At 42.5% G+C, this 15,000-nt stretch overlaps 1 protein-coding gene across 1 annotated transcript in view; it reads right to left on the reverse strand.

Annotated features, from left to right (window-relative positions):
* LOC130386083 (follistatin-related protein 4-like) overlaps positions 1-15,000 on the reverse strand; it is a 198,109-nt gene that overhangs the window by 179,948 nt on the left and 3,161 nt on the right. The window contains exons 2-4 of the mRNA XM_056594865.1: positions 13,745-13,943; positions 8,885-8,929; positions 8,700-8,754 (exon numbers count right to left, since the gene is read on the reverse strand). Of these exons, the coding sequence (XP_056450840.1) occupies positions 8,700-8,754; positions 8,885-8,929; positions 13,745-13,943 (299 nt within the window). The remainder of the gene's footprint in view (positions 1-8,699; positions 8,755-8,884; positions 8,930-13,744; positions 13,944-15,000) is intronic.

Genomic DNA, 15,000 nt, shown 5'->3' on the forward strand with positions numbered 1-15,000 from the left:
ACCGACTCAGCATACACGCCTTCTATGTTTTAGTGGGTAAGTTCATGCGATGTACTAGTAAACAAAGCCTAAGACAAAAAGCCTCTTGGGGCTGGTTCCCCGAAGATATTCTTGTGTCAATGATGTTGATGATTACCTCAATCAAACTTCAGTCAAAAGTGTCTTTTGAAAGAATGCCAAACCCTGTTTGACTGACCATTGACAGTTGACCGTTGACTAACCCCCTTTAGGGTTGAGTAGCACTCTTTCAAGAGCTAATTATAGTATCGCATAGAGTGGCTGGGAACAACAAATTAAACTGCAACACTTCACATTCAAGGTAAATGAAATAACCATTACCCTACTATAGTTGATGCAGTTACATTACAATAAGCATAGGATTATTATATTGCATTAGCATAGGGGTTAGGGTTAGGGATAGGGTTAGGGTTAGTGGCTAGTGTTAGAATAATGTATTACGACACCATAAGGTAAATGTTAATCAACTGTTAGTTGATCCTTATTACTGCATGATGTTATGTTAATAATGATTAATTAATGTACTGTTATTATAAAGTGTTAAATATACAGACAGGTTTCAGATGCATGACACCACAGCACGGTATGAACATACATACATCACAGAACCATGTCCTTTTACATATGATGATACATACATGATGCAAATTAAATTTGTTGATATTGGGTGATAATAGCATAATACAAAGCTACATTGCGTTACAAATACATTTTGATACCCCAACATGCACAGTTGCACACAAACATATGCCAATGTAGGTCCAGACAAACTTGTCCTCACATACACGCACACACACACAATCACACACACACAAGTCAAAGCTTGTACATCCATTGATGAATTCCAACCATGCATCCATCTAAAGATAAACAATATTGTCAAATCGCCCTGTGTGAATTCATCAAATCCATCAGTCAAATGTTTTACCAAAACATCAGCTGGGTTCCCTTTCAGAGCGCCAACAGACAGGGAAGGTGACCCCCCAGCTGATGATGTAATTATTGCCCTGTTCATCACGCATGACTCACACCAAAATATGACTCAGACCACTGAGCAGAGAGGCTTGAGCGAGCCTGAGAGAAAGGATGCAAAGAACAACAACAGCCTGATGTGAATGGAATGGGACTCTCCAGGTTGCTAGTTTGAATCTCAACGCTGAAAATATACAACCCAGGAAGAGCACATCATCATGCTGCCTCTGTTGACTATGGGCTGTATTAACTACGTATCCAGTGTAGGGCCATAGTTAGTAATGTTTTATGTAGCAATGAGTATCTTCCGTTCATGAAGAACGATTCTGTAAATTCACATCACTGCTGTTGGCTATTTGACAACTTTATGTGATGATGTTGTTTCAAATAAAACATTTCCAGTGACCCATGGATGACATTTATTCTTCTTTGGGATGGATAAGGAGGACGTGTTTTTGTGTGAGGGGGACGTGAAAGACCACTACAATGATCAACCCGGGGGTCATAGAGAGACAATAAGTGATACTAACACTATGCACGTGGGGGTACAGAATGACCTGGGAGGGAGAAAGAGACGTCTATTTTGTTTGACATGAATCAGGGCATTAAGTTTTACTAAAATAAGTAGAAAATATACTATAAAACTTGCCCTACAGGAAGTGATGTAATCAGTAGGTGACCCTCAGTAGGTGACACTCAGAAGAAGCATCTGGCAACAGTTTGTCTATGCAGACACTGTGGTTCGGTGTTTAAGAACCACAGTGTTTAAGTTCATGGTTGCCCGGGTACCTCTTCTCTATTTACTCCTATGATAGCTGAATGGTCTCCAAGGGGAGTCAAAGAATGTCTTTGCTCTCCCTACAGTGTGGCAAGTGATGATTCAAGTATTAACAGAACAGAGCAACATGCATGGCTGAAAATATGTTATAAACAAAATATGTCCATACCTACATACATTGATATATATATATATATGTATATATCAAGTCAAAGAGGTGTACAAACAAAGCACACTGGTATAAGCTGATTAGCTTATTTATTTTGTGAATGACGCGTTTCGCTGTTGCTTCGTCAGGTTCACTCACAGGAATAGCGAACCTGGCGAATTAACAGCGTAACACGTCGCTCACACAATAAATCAAACTTCTTTGATTTGACATGCTACTGTTGACTGCACGTCACCAGCACAGAGAATCAACAGGCTGTGCACAGGGACTTTGTTCTTTTTAGTATATATATATATATATATATATATATATATATATAAACAGAAGTTTTCCAGATAGTCGTTGAGAAAAAAAAACATAGCTCCTTATGGTTAAGGTGAATAAGTATACACTCCTGCATTCAACTGACATAATGCCATCTTCAATCATAGAAGTAGATAACCAAGTCACTACACCAAGGACAACAATGAATCGACGGGAAAAGCAGAAAAAATAATTATCAATCAATCAGCCTAATATTTCTCCAACTAATCAATAAGTCAGTCAATAAATAAATGACCCAACCAAGCAACAATCAATCATCTGCGAAGTCCATTCCAAAACGAAAGAGCATCTAGACCACAAACTAAATCGACAGGATGTACATGGCTTCTTGACAACTGAGATGGAGTCAGTTAAAATGGTCAAAAGTTAACGGCTGGAGCAATTATCTGATTTGAGTTTTTTCAGTCTGTTAAACATGCAAATGCACAAGAAATGCAACTCATGTGTCATAGAAGCACAATTCTTACCATTGGCTGATTATGTATACAACTTTTACTGTGTGTGTGTGTGTGGGTGAGGAACAATAACTTGATTGGTTTTAATATCAGTGAAACTACAATATTTACTCATTGCCGCATTGTCACCTTAAAACACAGTTTAAACCTCTGTCTATAATCATGATGTCATAATGTTCAGTGCATGACAATCTTTAATTGTTCATAAATTGCAAGCCATACAATCTCAACAAGGAAGATAAAGACAAAAACAAGCAACACATTTGTTTCCCAAACAGAAACATGTTGAATATTTTTTTAGTCTTGAACAGTGTACTCACATCGGTCGATGGTGCCATCCGATGTTCCCCTGTCCTGTAGGAAGGCAAGAAGAGAGGGAGAGAGGTGTGTGTCAGACAGACGGGACTTAGAAGGCCCTCTCTGGTGCAGAGGCAGAGGAGGAGACAGAGGGAGACAAAGTGAGAGACGGAGAAAGATTGGGGAGAGCTGGAAAGAATGAATTAAACCGGGAAAGAGGGATGTGAAGGAGACAGCGGAGGACAACGAAGGAGAAGCAGAAAAAGGAGCAAGCGGATGGCGGAAGGACAAATGGAAAGAAGCACCAAACTCCATGCTTCTATTTCTTGGTCTTATTTGATGCTCTGATGTGGCAGAAAGGAGAGACAGCTTGTTTGTAGAAATGGAAAGTGCGGAATGGGATGTCATGTCACACATGAGCAGACTTAAGGATATGATCTGTTACATATGTTTTATTCATCCATAAAGCTTTTATAGCAAGGTTGCATACAAAATACAATTCAATCAATCATCTAAGGTTCCAAGCTGTAGGCATTAACAATACAATTATTAAGTAATGTTACAATAAGGGTATATTTATTAACTGAGTTAGTTAATTAAGCATTACTTTATAGCATTAGCATAAAGGTAAAATATTTATAAATGAATATCTTAGCAAACATGAACACCATTAAAAAACAAGAAAACAATTATTAATTGATCATTAGACAAATTAGTTATGAAACTATTCATGAATGTTTATAACTTCTTCTACTGAAGTTAATTAATAAATTAATTCATACTTTAATGTACTTTTATTGTCTTCTCAGTAACTAGCCACTAAGTGAAAGCAAACACAGACGCACACACACACACACACACACACACACACACACACACACACACACACACACACACACACACACACACACACACACACACACACACACACACACACACACACACACACACACACACACACACACACACACAATAGTTTGGTTTAGTTGTGTGGAATTGTGTTGCTCTTCTGACCCCAAAAGCCTCTAAAGAGAAAGCAGGTAAGCCTATTGAATTATTAATGAAATATATCCAAAATGCACATGGCTTTGGAAAAGATTAGACTTGAAAAAGGCGTAAAAAAATGTGTCTGGCTTGTGGCTTCAAACTGTGAACCACAAAGGGAATAAATAAATGACTGGGTCATTCATTAGCCAGCCCTATTCTTTAAGCAGGAGGCCACCTGAGCACGCAGTGGGGAATATGCAAACTCAGTGGTTTGGTTTTGTGTTTACTACAAATCCATCAGACTCTATTATTTTTATAACCGCATAGTAGTGTATTTATAAGGTCTAATAGTAGACAGTGTCTTCAACTTTAATAAGTTATTGTAAGCTGTTGCCATCGTTTGTGACCATTTTGTGTGTGTGTGTGTGTGTGTATGTGTGTGTGTGTGTGTGTGTGTGTGTGTGTGTGTTTTTGGGGGTGTGCGTGTGTGTAATAAGAATATTTAACATTAGATAATATTTAGTTTGCGGGATTGCCCAACCACAAATTGATTTTCGGCAAATATAATTAACCGCCAACTTCAAACATTATAAGTTGGAGTACCAATGGTTCCATGCTCTCTGCATGATGTTTAACCATCTCTTTAGGATCCCTCTCTACTGGACCCAGGCACTACAAACAAACTATTTGTTTGCATTCCCGTGCGAATTGCGGATGTATCTATAGCTTTATTTTTTTTAAATAATAAGCATATAGGACATTAAAGTATAATCATGTCGTAGCACTCATCAAAACATGGGTGCTACAACATGGCCAAGAGCACGGGCAGAAACCAACCTGACGTTTCCACAGAGGGGAGGACTAACCAACGCCACCGAGGAACATGCAAAGGGAAAGACGACAGACAGACAAACACCAAGAGATGTGCCAAACGATTACACCATTGGGCCATATCACACAACAGCCAGCGAGCGGTGGCAGAGGCAGAGGGAGAACAACTACGACAGCTGCAGAGGGTTCAGAGGGATGTGGAAACATTTGATTCCCCATGTTTCTTGAAAACCAAGGTTAAAATAAGAAAATGCCAACAAGTACACAAATGTGCAAAAAGGAAAGGTTAAAAATTATCATTATAATATGATCTGTGGAGTATTGCGTGCCTGTACTGAACGTATGTACCTCCCTCCGTTGAAAACATGTTGACGGCCTAGCATATGTTTTCCTGAATGCTTGTACATGGTCATTTTATATTTTTATGCAGTGAGTGTGTGTGTGTGCGTGTGCGTGTGCGTGTGTGTGTGCGTGTGTGTGTGTGTGTGTGTGTGTGTGTGCCTGTGCGTGTGCGTGTGTGTGTGTGTGTGTGTGTGTGTGTGTGTGTGTGTGTGTACATGTGTATGGCTGTATGTGTGTGCATGGGTGGGAGTTTGCCTCCATGTTTCTACTGCATTTAAAAAGAAAATCAGTTTTTCATCCCCTGAACGCCTGTTCTAGTTTCCCCAGGTGTTCGTACCCGGGGTATGACCACCAGGCAAATTCAACTCGACCCGTTCATAAACAAGCACTCACGCATGTGATGCATCATCGTGCAAAACACGGACGCCCACTTGCATACTGATGAAGAAACAAAGGCAGTTATTAGGCCCAGTGGTGCAGGTATAGGGCAGAGTTTTTGCCTCACCATTCACATGATAAACATACATTGTTCTCTGAGAAAAGTGAGGGGTTGCAGCGGAGGAGAAAACAGAGGTCGCTTATCTTCTGCTGCTCCTGAACTAGCACCCCGATTAGTCTTGTAGTCTCTCTCTCTCTCTCTCTCTCTCTCTCTCTCTCTCTCTCTCTCTCTCTCTCTCTCTCTCTCTCTCTCTCTCTCTCCCCCTCTCTCTCATCCTGACATAGAGAGTTTATCACTGTCAGGCTACATTATCCCGACCCAATACTTATATTTGATATGAATTGAATATGAATGAATATGAATTGATTAACAATCAAAACAAGCAAGTGAGAAAAGACTATTTAACTTCTGCCAACTTTGTGGTAAAATATATTTCCCCCAAGCCGTCACAATACTTTATTCATTCAAACCATTCAGCTAATCCCATACAACAATACTATTAATTAGAGCTGCAAGCAGCATTTATCAAGGCCAAGCCTTACACAAACCCTTTTTGCTTTTTTTACGGTTGATAACCTTGGAACAGCCTCAGCTTGTTTCTGGTGATGCGCATACAAACATTCATGTGCCCCCTTGAACAATCTGGATGAAATGTAGGGCAATTAATCATGACCCATGTGCCCTTTAATGCACCAAGTTTGATGAAGATTGGCTAAGGTTAACCCTGCTCTTTCAATTTGATTGAATTTTGGGGCCATGTTGTTTTGTCAGTTGACCTCAACAGTCCCAACGTTGGAGTCGCTGAAATCAAGCATTCTTTGACAAACCTCATCCACTTTGATGCCACAACCGATTGACAACTTGATTCCCTCTTTTCAGATTTTTTGGAGTCAATCTTGGTTTAGATATAAGCATTGAAGTCAAATTGCGTCTTTAAGCCACCACCCTTATCATAGTTATTGGCTCTTGGGGGCTTGATTTTTTTTGTACAGACTTCCCTTCTCGTTAGATGGAAGATATGGAACAATAGGTGATACATGCCCAAGCATTTTGATCTAACAAAACAACTATATGTTTTTGACTGCTTTTCACAAAATTCTAAATGGCGGAAGATCTATTCAGACGGAAGTCATAGGATCTTGAGGCAAAGTTTTTCATCATAAGGAGCCACGTAGGTTTGCCCATTAGCTTCTAGCCATCATCTCACAAGAAGCCATTCCTTCTTCCTATGAATGATGTAGCGTTTGTTTTACACGTGACACGGCGCTGACAGAGAGAGGCTGCCGGCTCGGGGAGGAAGGCAGCGCTCGGTCAGAAGATATCAGCAGACACAGCTTGTAGGGGGACACATCTCTTGTAGGGGGACACACCTCATGCCCTGATATGGGAGGGGTACCGGGGAATATGCATGGGGTATGTTACCACACATAATCTCCAACGTGACTATTTTTCTTTTGCGTTTTTAATTGCGTTCAGTGTGTCAAGTGTGTGTTTCTGTTGTATCACTCAAAGACCAATTCGGACTTTGGTCGTTTGCATAACCACTTTGCCTTCAACATGATATTTATTAATCAAAGGTATGCATATTCATCTCAAATAAATGTGGGTTTTTTTTCTGAACTGTATGGAGCAACAATATGCTACGGATCCTGAAATACATACATGTCTCTTTACATGATGTGCAGAATGTGACTCTGTGGTAACGTTACAGGGCCAGTATAACGCTTTTTCAACACATAACACATCTTTGATCAGTGTGTCGGTCAACATGATTCCCAAGGCCTTTTCCCTCCTGACGGCTGCTTTAATCCTGCTTTATACAGCAGGATTGTAACCCCCGCTGTGCCTCCAACATTTTGCCTGAACATTTTGCAGAGTCCAACTACCCCCCATTCACTCTTCCCATCCCCCAGTCTTTTCCTTCCCAGCTAACTGCTGTGCTGGCATTCTGCACACACATCTGTATGTAGGTACCTCTCTCTCCCTCTCCCTCTCCCTCTCCCTCTCCCTCTCCCTCTCCCTCTCCCTCTCCCTCTCTCTCTCTCTCTCTCTCTCTCTCTCTCTCTCTCTCTCTCTCTCTCTCTCTCTCTCTCTCTCTCTCTCTCTCTCCCTCTAAGAGCTTGGGCTTCTCCCCTCTCTCTTTCCCTGATAAGGATGAGGGTTGCATGCTGGAGACACATTTAATCACATAACCAGCATATCCATACCGCCTGTAAGGTGTGTGTGTGTGTGTGTGTGTGTGTGTGTGTGTGTGTGTGTGTGTGTGTGTGTGTGTGTGTGTGTGTGTGTGTGTGTGTGTGTGTGTGTGTGTGTGTGTGTGTGTGTGTGTGTCTGTCTGCGTGTGTGTTTTTTTTATGTTGACACATCAAAACATTACGGTAACAATTACATCTATTGGTATTCAATAGACCAACCTTGTAGAAATCGAATAAAGGCAGAGGTAAAGCCAAATAATAAAGCAGTGCACTGTTGTTTCAGGACCATAGGGACAGACCACAGCCAGCTGTTCTTTATCTGACGTAGAGGGACTTAAACTAATCAGGCGGTGCAGTAACTGGGGGCCCCACACAGGGGCCCCAACCTGACAAGGAAGGGTTTTTCTTTGTCCCTTCAGTATTTACTTATTTACACCTGTCCATATAGGAGAGCATATCCAAAACAACAACGGTATGCGGTATGCAGCTGAATGCAAAAGGAACACATAATAGGTTGACCACTGTGGTAAGCAAATGCCAATTTCTCATTACCTCAGCACTTCGTAGCCACTTATTATGGTCCCTATCGTATGGCAACATACCGGGTATGTTTGGCTGCGATAAGCACGTTATAGCAGTGCACAGCAGGGCAAGTGAGAAGGATCCACTATTGGAACCTAACCCCAACCTTTTTTGCAAACGGCCTCTGGACATTATTCTGAAATGTTCAATTAAATGAACCTATTGGTTGAAAGAAATTGGGTTAGTGTATACAGTTGAGTTTATATAATTGGTTGGTGCAATAAGAAATTTAATTCGGCATAATTCGTCTATTTATTATTTGTTTATTGCTGGAGTTATTGCTTTGTAATGCATATTAAGAAAGTCTCACATTTGAATGCTGTCACTGCATTGTATTTATTGTACAGCCTGATCCCAACATCTTCCTGCAGTACACAAACAAGATGCACAACAATATTGTGGGTTCTAGGTGGGTAAACATAAAGCAATTCCAAAGATTCATTTTGTTTTGAAGATCAATTTATTTGAATGACCTTTGAGTATGAAACAAGATACCTGGCTCTCCGACACCCCCATCATCCCCACCACTACTGCCTCCACCTCCACACCAAAACAAAATTATATTGTTAGACATTGAGGATTTCTAGAAGAAAATGGGAGTATTTGTGAAGTATTTTTCATCCTCTGACATCTGACATATCTCGGCCCCCCGAAAGTAAAGCAACATTTCAGTTCCTAATGCTCCATTCTTCCATTCCTTACCAGCCCCCTGCTTCCTCCATACAAGTCCTGTTCACACATGTTTATTCTGAAGCACAGCGGGATCATTTCTTATTTCAGTTCTGAACTTTTATTTTTACCCTTTTTAAGTCACGTTTCTTCCAGGAAAAGTGTTCTGGAAACAAAAACTAAAGAAGTGTACTCTGCTCGGAAATCATGTATTTGGAATGGGTGCTCTTGGAAATTGCTTTCAATAAATTTATTCCAAGTATTTTAATTACGATGGAGATGAGGCTGGCAGGTGTTTCATAACTCGACTGTGGTGAACCGTGGACAAACTGGAACCCTACATGCACTCTAAACGGGTAAACATGAGAAAGCAAGGTGATAAAACGGATGTATAACCATTTTCTTTTATGTGTTATGCTACAGGTTCATACTGCCCTTTTTTCACCGATTTATTAAGCATACATTTACATAATTAACTGGATATATCTACTTAACATAAAACAAAAGGTTCATTGCTGGGGATTGAATTTAAAGTTCATCCGTGTTCTCATTCAAAGTTCACTTCACGCCTCTAGGTATTCTTCCAGGGTGCAAGCATCAGTTGTCCCCGGCATACAGAAACACCCCAGTCTGCCCCTCCATGGGCTACAACAAAACCATGTCGCATGAATGACCATTAACCTGTTCTCGACCTAGACTAGATGCCCAATTATGCTGTTTATTAACACAGTGTTTGTTGGTATACGGTTGGTTCAAATATTAATACTATGAATGCTATATTATATGAATATATGTGTTTACAGTATTTTGTCTCACTCCCATCCGCCTCACCCCAGCTGTTATCAATCCCCCCCCCCTACAAATAGTGTTTGAACCAGACTTCCCCTCCCATGCCTCATATGGACTGCAGAGAAGTTCCATTGTTTCAGAGATAACACCCCTGCGTCAGAAGGGATTCAGGCAAAGAAGAATGGGTAAAAAATATACATTGATGGGGCCCATTCACTTGCAAGGGTGCATCTTTCCGAAAGCATCCTGCATAATTATGCCATCCAAACTCACCCGAGGGTGGGCTTTAAACTCTGCTGCCAAATCGACAGCTCTTTAGTTTCCTATTCTGGCGGGGAGGGAGATGGAGGATTAGGAATTTGTTTTTGCATCAGGGGATTTGGGGGTGGGGGGGGGGGGCAGAACCACAGGGGCAAGATGACATTCCACAGCAGCTTGCCAAGTTGGCAGAGCCGGCAGTGAGACGGACCCCGGAGCAGAGCATGAGGTGAGACAGATCCCTGACAGAGCAGGAGGTGAGACAGACCCCAGACAGAGCAGGAGGTGAGACCGACCCCAGACAGAGCAGGAGGTGAGACAGACCCCAGACAGAGCAGGAGGTGAGACCGACCCCAGACAGAGCAGGAGGTGAGACAGACCCCAGACAGAGCAGGAGGTGAGACAGACCCCAGACAGAGCAGGAGGTGAGACCGACCCCAGACAGAGCAGGAGGTGAGACAGACCCCAGACAGAGCAGGAGGTGAGACAGACCCCCAGACAGAGCAGGAGGTGAGACAGACCCCCAGACAGAGCAGGAGGTGAGACAGACCCCGGAGCAGGAGGGGAGACCGACCCCAGACAGAGCAGGAGGTGAGACAGACCCCAGACAGAGCAGGAGGTGAGACAGACCCCGGAGCAGGAGGTGAGACAGACCCCAGACAGAGCAGGAGGTGAGACAGACCCCGGAGCAGGAGGTGAGACCGACCCCAGACAGAGCAGGAGGTGAGACAGACCCCAGACAGAGCAGGAGGTGAGACAGACCCCAGACAGAGCTGGAGGTGGGCATGCTTCATCTATCATAACTATTGGGACCACTGCACGGCTGGGTGCTGATTTAGCATTTCTGTGCTGATGTGCGTGTGCATAAAAAAACAATACATTTGGGATGTTTGTTTTTGAGGGGGGGTATTTGTAAACCTGATGTTGGTTCAAAATACTGACTGCATGTTTTTCGGAGAATGCATGTGCCAACAAACTAAGCTAAAGTTTCCCGCAGGGATCAGGGGTTTTTCCAGGATCTAGGCTCAGACACGTCTGTGGGTTGGTGTGATAGTGAGCCCCCCAACCAGTCAGCCTAATGCCAAGTCTAGCTCATTGAAAGGCAGCCACCTGAAATAGACTAGTGGAACATTGAGCAAGCCCATAGCAAAAGGAAATGAGGTATTCTGCAGATTACTAGGGAATTAATATACGAACACGATCCAGGTTAACAAATCTAATCTCTAGAGGATATTTATATTAAAAATAATCGTTGCTCATTGTATACAGAATTTGATCATTACAATTATTCATTTAAACTACTTTGATCTGCAGCTATGCCGGGTGGATACAATTGTCATAATACTGTGTGACAATGGTTAGTATAGAGGGGTGAGGTTAGTATAGAGGGGTGAGGTTAGTGGGGTGAGGTTAGTATAGAGGGGTGAGGTTAGTATAGAGGGGTTAGTATAGAGGGGTGAGGTTAGTGGTTAGTGTAGAGGGGTGAGGTTAGTATAGAGGGTTGAGGTTAGTATAGAGGGGTGAGGGTAGTCGTTAGTGTAGAGGGGTGTGGTTAGTATAGAGGGTTGAGGTTAGTATAGAGGGGTGAGGTTAGTATAGAGGGGTGAGGTTAGTGGGGTGAGGTTAGTATAGAGGGTTGAGGTTAGTATAGAGGGGTGAGGTTAGTATAGAGGGGTGAGGTTAGTGTCAAGAGAGGTTAGTACAGAGAGGTTAGTACAGAGTGGTTAGTCCAGAGTGGTTAGTCCAGAGTAGTTAGTACAGAGTGGTTAGTACAGAGTGGTTAGTACACAGTGGTTAGCACAGAGTGGTTAGTCCAGAGTGGTTAGTACAAAGTTGTTAGTACAAAGTGGTTAGTACAGAGTGGTTAGTACAAAGTGGTTAGTACAGAGTGGTTAGTTCAGAGTGGTTAGTCCAGAGTGGTTAGTACAAAGTGGTTAGTACAAAGTGGTTAGTACAGAGTGGTTAGTACAGAGTGGTTGGTACAGAGTGGTTAGTTTCAGCTGTGAGAGTGGAGACAGGTGAGGCTCAGCCTACATCAGGCACAGCTGCAGAAGGTCCGGCCGTTCCTGAATTCATGTTTGTCTAAACCCTGAGGCTTATGCCCTCATAGTTATTATTATCCCACGCATCAACGCATCAATAAAAGTGCCTCTCCTTCACAAATCCCAGTCGAAGCATTGGGAGCTTGCTAAACACTATACTAGGATAAAGCAATAATGACACCAGGAAATGTATTAAAAAGAAAGGAAAACTGAAGGATAATTGCAATAGTATTAATGAACTGACATATGAATAGGAATGACATTTTTTTTGCAAAGTCTCTTAAGGTCTTAGATAGTAAATTCATTTAAATAATTAGCTTTTGGATTGAGTGAATCCAAAAGTCATTTAAACCGCATCAGCGTCAGATTCACCAGTGAACACAAACAAGAAGAACGCTGTTGCTGTGCAACCGCTTTAACGGCCTCACCTATTCACCTACACACACGGCTCCGTCTTATTAACCTCACACGTGTTGGCTCGTATCAAAATGTGCTCGAGCAATCACAGCACTTAGAAAGTAATTAGTTCGAGAAAGATTGTGTTTACCTCTAAGGTACAAAGGTAAGGGCATTTCACACTCATGTCATGTACGTGTTTTTATTTATTCTCCTCATTGTTGGACTGGATTTTAAACAGACGCTTCATTTTGGCTGCACAAAGAGCTCACGCATGTAACTACTGGCTGTCAGGTCGACACAAAAGGAGAAGGGGTGAAAAGGAAGACAGAAATTGAGGTTTTCTCAGCCTGCAAGGTTACCAGGCAACCATGTGCCCGTGTTTCCAACCAAGGCAATAACACCGTTGTCCTGATGCAAATATTCTACTTCTTGACAAACATCGAGTATAAGTGTCTTTTTAAGATGTTTTACCCAGCTCAAAGAATGCTATAAGCTTCATGAAGAGAGTGTGTGTGTGAGCGTGTGCGTGTGTGTGTGTGTGTGTGTGTGTGTTTGTGTGTGTGTGTGTGTGTGTGTGTGTGTGTGTGTGTGTGTGTGTGTGTGTGTGTGTGTGTGTGTGTGTGTGTGTCTGTGTGTGTATGTGTGTGTGTGTGTGTGTGTGTGTGTGTGTGTGTGTGTGTGTGTGTGTGTGAGTGTGTGTCTGTGTGTGTGTGTCTGTGTGTGTGTTTGTGTGTGTGTTTGTGCATGTGTGTGTGAACGTGTAGGTGTATGCGTGGGTGTGTGTGCGCAGGTGTGTTTGTTTGTGTGTGTAGATGTGTAAACATGCACCTGTGCATATGCAACAGAAATAAATGTCAGCGTCGGATTTAAGCTGCTATTTTGCACTAATGGATGCAATGAATACTGTTGCCTGACCTAAATGCAGGGATTTAGTACTGAATGTTTCTGCAACGTCGCTAAAGAACTGAAATCGTTTGAGTAAGTGAACACCAAAACCTGCCTTATACTCGTATGCGTTTCCTATAATTCCCCAGAACCATGTTGCCATAGCCATCACATACTAATGCTTCCATACCACAACACAGATCCTATACCATTAACATGACTTTAACTATGAAAGTGAAACTAAACTATGAGCGCCTCAACGTCCTCTCAGTTTCCATTCCCTCCCGTTCGCACTGACATGCTGGTGACGTACTTCCAGAGGTGATCGACGCAGGGTAGGGGCACTAACCGTTGCGTGCGGCTCGTTGGGGGCGCCGACCGGCGAGGCGCTGGCCGTCTCCATCCTGTGCCTGTCTTTGCCGGTTCTGTGGGCTTCCGACAGAGTCCAGACGGAGGTCCCTAGGAGAAGAGCGGCCACAGCCCACACGCCGAGGCTGCCCATCAGCTTCCACCTGCACACAGGGAAGGGGGGGAGGAGACATTTTGGTTTTAGTGTCCGAGAACCATTGAATCATCCAGGGACCAATTTGATCCATTCTGTTTACTTTTGTTTTGGTCTGGGTGCAGCCACACACACTTTCCCCGTGGAGGTAATCCCCCACCGTTGCTCTGCTTTTTCCCTGCTCTTTACTACCTAGAACAAGCCCTTACCGTAACTCTCTTTAACCTTAAACATGAACTCTTTGATAGTACATGAACCGTTACATTAAACTTAAGCATTCTGTATCAAATCACAATGTAGTTTCATGAGACTGACCGGTTAAAGAGAAATCGTCCCCTTTGTGTCTTCCTTCTGAATGTTAATTGCAGTGGAACAAGCCAACATGGGGGTTAGCTGGGGTATGGGCTCTGATCTAAAATCATGCAGCGTGTTCCCTAGCCTTCATCCACAGCTATTGTTAGCTTCATGTATTTATTCATGCAATACGTTCAACAAGCTACATCGAAAAGGACAGCGTAGTCGCAAAAAACCAAGACAGCCGCAGCGAAGTTCCAGTCTTTCTAATAAGGTTAGAATGCTTGTAACGGATATCACTGCATTACCTTCTACAAATTATGTTGAACCGAGTAAAGTTTATTCATGTAATTAAATTCTAATGACTTTCTTAGAGGGCTTTACAGCCTCCATACAAACAGAGGGGAATGACATGAGGTCGTTCCTCAGGGGAGAAAGTATTCCACACAAAAGACCTCAGTGAGGCCATTAGCAAAAGTAAATCCTGGAGAAAAGACTTCAAGGAGAGATTAAATACCAGTCAGAGCCGACAATGGTCTAGTCGAGCGAGTGTTTACATACAAATTAATATCAATATAATCGGTGGAAGGAGGGGTACTATTATTTCACGAACAGGGGGGCTAGTAATGGGGTATTATTGATCATCATGATTGATATTATTATAGATTGATAATTATATCTGTAAGCCCCCCTCTTAGAAGCAATGTCAGTACAGCACCAATTTCCGAAATGAAAGTGGCATTTTACCTCAGCATTATAACCACTACAATTGG

The sequence above is a fragment of the Gadus chalcogrammus genome, chromosome 7 (assembly GCF_026213295.1).
Source record: "Gadus chalcogrammus isolate NIFS_2021 chromosome 7, NIFS_Gcha_1.0, whole genome shotgun sequence".
Lineage (NCBI taxonomy): Eukaryota > Metazoa > Chordata > Actinopteri > Gadiformes > Gadidae > Gadus > Gadus chalcogrammus.